Source organism: Balaenoptera physalus, assembly GCF_965194825.1.
Source record: "Balaenoptera physalus genome assembly, chromosome: 10".
Taxonomy (NCBI): domain Eukaryota; kingdom Metazoa; phylum Chordata; class Mammalia; order Artiodactyla; family Balaenopteridae; genus Balaenoptera; species Balaenoptera physalus.
Genome location: NC_138889.1, coordinates 12,447,484 through 12,453,483, shown reverse-complemented (window position 1 = coordinate 12,453,483; position 6,000 = coordinate 12,447,484). Strand labels below are relative to the sequence as shown.

Below are 6,000 nucleotides of genomic sequence, written 5' to 3'. Positions count from 1 at the left end.
AGAAGTCACTGCTGTGTGAAAGTAAGTTACTACTATTTTCAGGACCTCCTCTTTGGGTTTAATTTATTCAAGAGTGAGAATCTAAGCTACTTGTTCTATGTTCTGGGTGCATCTGTATTTTAAACCTCATAAGTTATCCTGGACTTTGCCTTAATTAGAGGCATTTTTAGCAACAGCAGGAGAAAGTTATTTCTTTGGGGCTGGAGGGTATTTCTAGCTCACGCTGGCTGGCGAGGTAAATGGTAGTTACTTGGCTAAAATGGTGTGGAAGAGGGAATAAAGTTTGCCACTCTAAGCGTTGGCAGGGCGGTCCCTTTTCTGCTTTAGCGACTCAGAGGTCTGGTTGTGACTCAGGTTGGGCAGCTTTGGGAGAAAGAAGTGGTGGAGGGCAGATGGTGGTCAAGCTCTGAGATTCAAGCACATCTGCCCCTTGACCACTCCCCAGCCCTCACCACGAGGCATAGGGTGTCTTACCCTCCCTTCAATCATACACAGATGTTCCATAAACGTCACTGGGTACCCACTGTGTGCCAGGGTCATGCTGAGCACTGGAAGCATAGACTTTGATCAAGTTGAACCTGGTTTTGCCCTCTTGCTGCTTGTAGTTTACGAGGAAAATGAGGTTGAATAAGTAATGTGACCAGAGAGAAAGTATCAAAGACTGCAGGGGACCTAGGGCGTTAGAGGAAGGTGGTGTAACCTAGGCTAGGTGCAGAGGGGGGCCTCTTGGAACCTGAAGGATGCATAGCATTTGTCCAGGCCAGGGGCTGGGCAGGGAGGGAGGGTGAGGAGACAGATGCCAGCATTAGGGAAGGCCAGGAGGGGAGAGAGAGAGAGAACAGAAAGAAGTCCACTTAGGCTTTTGGGATTTTTTTCTTCTGCCTTCTTCTTTGTGACTGTCCTTGTTGCTATTTTAATTGTGACTCCATCTGGATAAAAATGTGGGACACTGGTAACCTCTGGGTGGTTTTTCCTTGGCTCCATCTCTAGCTTTAGCCCAGGATGTCTTAGATAGGGCAGAAGCACAGAGGAGGGCAGTTTAAAGTCTGACCCTAGGCTCAAGACAGTTTTTTACACAGTTATGAGTCTAGTGTCAAATTCCCGTGCATCTTGATTTTCCTCCTGGTGTTGGGCAGCATCAAGAACAAGGCCATGCAGGTTGGGGTGGAGGGGGAGGGGATCCTGCCTTCTCTCGATCTACCTTCCCACCCCAGTGTCGATGTTTTGGAGGCATGGAGGAAGTGGCGGCTTGTTTACAACCCAGATCCGGTTTTGAAGGTAGGAGGAACATCCTGCTCAATTGCACAATTCAGCCCTGGCCTGTGGCTGCTCCCATCTCATGCCCAGGTGGGGGTCCTGAAGGGGCAGGGAATGGTCAGGGCTGCAAACTCTCTTTTTATTTCATGTAGGAAGAAACCAATGCCCAGAGAGACCAGACGATCAAGGGCAAAAATCACACAGTAACTTAGTTACAGAGCAGGACTAGACTCCATGTCTCTAATGCCACCTGTGTCCAGTACTTCTGTCTGGGGCCTTCACAATTTGCATGGTAATTTTATTTTACACACATCCTCTCCTCTGATACCCTCAGCAGTTCCGCGCGATAGGCAGGAATTAAGATCCTTATTTTGCAGATGAGAAAACTGAAGCTTGGAGAGATTGTTTGGTTATGAGGCTCCCACAGTCTCAGGGTTTGCTGATTATCCACCTTAGAACAGCTTGGAAGGTAGATAATGATTACAGAGGAGGGCTTTCAAGGAGTAGATTAACCATGTTTAAGCATTCTTGCCAGTTCTCCAGTATCCACGGTGCAAATCAAAATCAAAATCAGCAAGTAGCTGGTCCTGCCCTACTACTCCTTCCCTACAAATTGCCATCTGAACCTCAAGCCAGCAGTTTGTGTGGGAAAAGCAGCTCCCTATCTTCAAATCCACACTTAGGGGACACATGTTTTCTGCTGGGACTCTGACACTCGCTCTTGTAGAAAAGGTTCTCATTAAATATTTGTTGAAATAAACAATAATTGAACCAGCTGCAGGGTGTTCTGACTCTAGCCACGTTCCCCTCATTTTCCCTTGGGGGTTAAATAGGGGTCCATGTGTCTTTGCTGCTGGTCTGGGGAGGCCACAGGGTGGTCCGCACCTGGTAAGGTGATACTGACAAGGCAGTGCTGGTCCAGATGGGGAGTGGGAGCTGGCAGTGGCTCAGTGGCTTTCCCAGAGGATAAGTGATTTGCTTAGTGGGGAGAACCGGGTGGTTCTATGATTTTGGTGAGATGGACAGAAAAGCTGGGGGAGAAAAGCAGGGGTGCGAGGAGGTAGGGGACTGCAGAACGCGACGCCAGGTCCCCAGCAAGTCTGGCATGGGGTACGGGAGGGTGGTAGAAGGCTGGATTTAGGGAGGCAAGGAAAGGCTGTCCCTCCTTTGTCAGGTTGCCACCAGGGGTGGTGCTAGGTAAGGGAAGGGGGTCTGCTAAGCTAACTGGAGAGTCCTAGAGGGCAGGGGTAGGACGAGGAGCATTTTGGGGGCACTGAAATGACCATCCCCTCCTCTCTCTAAACCAAGGGCTTGCATGCAACTCTAGAAGTAGTCTCTCCTTCAGCCCTGCTTTCTCTGTCTTATCAAAAACCAGGGTTTGAGTCCAGAGCACAGTGAAACATAAAATGAAACAGAGGACAGGCCTTGGCTGCTCCCACAAACCTGCAGAAAAATATTGACCTTAGGTTTGCCTCTGCAGTTCCAACAGCAGTTTTATCTCCTTGTGTTTCAAAGAAGGTCTGGATCTTCCAGCTGCATGTAGGGTTGATTTAAAGTGCGTCCTCCCCACTCTTTGGGTGTCTGCTCCCACTGCCCCCAGTGGCAAGCTTTACCCCCTTGGGAAGGGGACTTGCCGCAAGCAGGGTTGGCTGTGGGCTGAAGGGACTGGTGTGTGTGCCCGTTTTGGGGGTGAGGTAGGGTGGCTCAGTGCTCGTTCACCCAGGAGGGGGTCACAAGTAAGCCACTGTGCTGGGGCCGTGTGTCCCGCGCGGGTATTCTGTGTGCAAGGAACCATTGTATAACTGTGTGATTGTTGAGGTGTGGCGAGTCCCTTGTCAGACGTGCCCTTGCTTTTACTGCCTCTGTGCCGGATGTATATTTACTGTGCTCCGGGCAGGGGCAGTTCAGCTCGATCAAGGGTAGTTTTGGTGCCCAGAGTTACTGAAACTGTGTGAGTTGCACCATGGAGGCGGGTTCATCTGGACTTTAACGTGCCCGCCGCGTTCTCGGAGCTAATTTTCTCTGGCTGTCCGCGCTCCCCCAGAGGTGGGGATGCGACAGGGGACGGGCGAGGTGGTCGTGTGGCGGGACAGGGGGCTGTGCGGTCGGGAGAGGAGACTGGCCGCGGTTGAGGACGACCTCGACGCGACCCGGCAGAGGAGGCGAGAACTGCAGGGAGGACGGGCGAGCCCCACGCGACTCCCGGTTGCCGCAGGGCGCACGGGCGACGAGTAGCGCCCGCCAGGGGACCGGGCCGCGCGCCCGCTGCCTTGACTTCCCCATCCCCTCGCGGGGGAGGGGCCGCAGCGAAGAAAGTGCGCGAAGGGGCCGCGGCGGCGAGCCTCCCACGTGACGGGGCCGCGCCGAGCAGAGCGGGACCCGGCGGCGGCGGGCGCAGCAGGGCGGCCTGGAGCCCCGGGAGCGGCGCGCGCGGCCCCGGCCCGGCCGGCGTCCCGGCCTCGCGCTGCACATTCTCTCCTGGCGGCGGCGCCACCTGCGGTCGCGTTCGCCCGAACATGGCGACACGGAGCAGCAGGAGGGAGTCGCGACTCCCCTTCCTCTTCACCCTGATAGCGCTGCTGCCGCCCGGGGCTCTCGGCGAGGTCTGGCCGCAGACGCTGCCCGGCGGCCGCGCGCCCGGGCCGCAGGATCGGGGCTTCCTCGTGGTGCGGGGCGACCCGCTCGAGCTGCGGCGTGGGGCGCGCGGGGCGCCCCGGGGGGCGGACGAGAAGCCGCTCCGGAGGAGACGGAGCGCTGCCCTGCAGCCCGAGCCTATCCAGGTGTACGGACAGGTGAGCGGTCGGCCCCCGCCTTCCCCCGGCTCTCTCCTCTCCCTGCGCCGCCTCACCCCCGCATCCATCCTTGGCTGTCGCCTCCCAGGTGCAGGCACCGCTGGGGACTTCCCGGCTGGCGTTTGTTTTTTTCCCCTCCTCACATAGGAGTACAACCGTCAGCACTTGAATCGCCTTGATCTTTCCTTTTTCGTGTCGATTTTAGCAAACGGATTCCAGGGCACTCGCGGGGTGCACTGCCTGTTTCCCCAGGGTGTGTGCTCACCCGTGGAGTTTCCGGCAGGTATCGGAGGGGTGCAGCTTCATTTTCCGTGTGGATAAAAGACGGGCTTTCTTTCGTGTATCATCAGTTAGCAGCCGAGGCGAGCACGCTGCAGATGCAGTACGTGTACCCAGAACAGTCAGAGGAGGGGTTTCCACACTTACCGTTTTTAACCACAATTAAGGTGGGCAAACCTGAAAGCTTACTCTCAGGGTATAGTCAAAGCAAGAGGGGTGTGTGTGTGTGTGTGTGTGTGTGTGTGTGTGTGTGTGTAAGGGCTGAATTTTTTTTTTTTTTTTTTTTTTGGTGGTGAGGGGTGAGGTTCTATCCGTTCCACACCCCTCCCCCTCCCCGCCTTTCAAAATATTGACTTTATTTTGGACAGGAATATCCCTCATGACACTTGGGAATTTGAAAGACTGCAAGAATTTGGTGGGCATTATTATTCAGTAAGTGATTTATTTCTATCTAGGCAATGGGTTTAATTAGATCATAAGGAACATGAATTTCACTTTTATGGCAGGACTTACTTCTGGCCATTACAAAGCGAGTTTGTGGGTTAGTATCAGCGTCGGCAAAATTAATTTGTCCGTGTTATTGCCTCATGAGACTCGCAGTCCTGTGGTTGAGACTGACATCGGCAAAACTGGAAGGTCGGTGGGGGAGAAAAAGTGGGAACAGTGGAGGTGGTCAATTACATGATTTCTAGAGTCAAAATATTCCCTTCAAAGTAGAAATGGAAAGATGAGTCTGAATTCTGCATCTCTTCACTGATTTTCCTTTAGCCATTTCTTCTTCAGGAAATATATAGAGTTAAATGTTCAACCCTTGGAGCCAGGAAGAACGTTATAAACTGCCTCCCCTATTGTGCCATTTTGTTGATGACCACCAGAGCTGGGAAAGGTGAAGTGACTAGCCCAAGGTCACATGGGGCAGGGTTGCCTGCTCTTTAGTTTTTGTCTGCATTGTCTCAGTGACCTTTGAGTGATCAAATCGTCGCCCTCTCTTTATACAGTGCTTCTTAAATAACTTTTTTCTAAAGTAAAATGTATTGGCAAGAGAGGGGATAGGGATGGAGGTGAGAGGATGGGAGCATTTGCCTTCCGTCCACCATCAGCTCCTGGGCAAGAGCGTGTGCCAGTGGGCGTATAACTGCTGGTGGGCATGGGCTGCTGGGGCCTGCCTGTTTGGCTCCCTCGTGGGTCCAGATCCTTGTTCCCTTCCCCACCCCCATCTGAAACTTCTTTTTTGTATTGTTGAAAGAAGTCAGCAAGGTCCTTGCTCCCCACAGGGACGCCAGCATCCTGATGGAGGATGGGGGATGGAGAAAGAGAGGCTCCCTTGTTCCTTGAGGCTTCTCCATCAGCCCAGCTCTGCTGTGGGCTTGAGTCAGCTTTCTGGGGGCTGGGAGTGGAGAGCCGCGGGAGATGATCCCCTCCGGAGCTCAGGTCCCTAACATCTATAGTTTGGGCTGCGGGAACGGGAGGAGCTTCCTGGTCACAAAAATATGCACACAGGTGCCATTTCTTCCTTGGGTTTGGTTTGTGAAAGCTCCTGGGGATTTGGGGCCAGTTAAAGATGAACTGTGTTCTTCTTGGGAGGGACTAAAAAACCCTCGGCTTTTATATTTCTGAGCCAGATTGAGTTTGGTTCAGTGGAAGGTTGGAGAACTAGCCCTCGGACTCATAA

At 53.4% G+C, this 6,000-nt stretch overlaps 1 protein-coding gene across 3 annotated transcripts in view; it reads left to right on the top strand.

The window, feature by feature from the left end:
- Nucleotides 1-3,681: 3,681 nt before the first annotated feature.
- The window catches only part of SORL1 (sortilin related receptor 1), a 160,776-nt gene continuing 158,457 nt past the window's right edge, over nt 3,682-6,000 (top strand). For 2 of the 3 annotated variants that reach the window (XM_082410852.1, XM_082410850.1), the window contains exon 1: nt 3,683-4,049. In XM_082410852.1, the coding sequence (XP_082266978.1) occupies nt 3,774-4,049 (276 nt within the window). In that variant the 5' untranslated portion in view covers nt 3,683-3,773. Of the gene's footprint in view, nt 4,050-6,000 lie in introns of all 3 variants that reach the window. The other variant, XM_082410851.1, reaches the window with a different exon arrangement.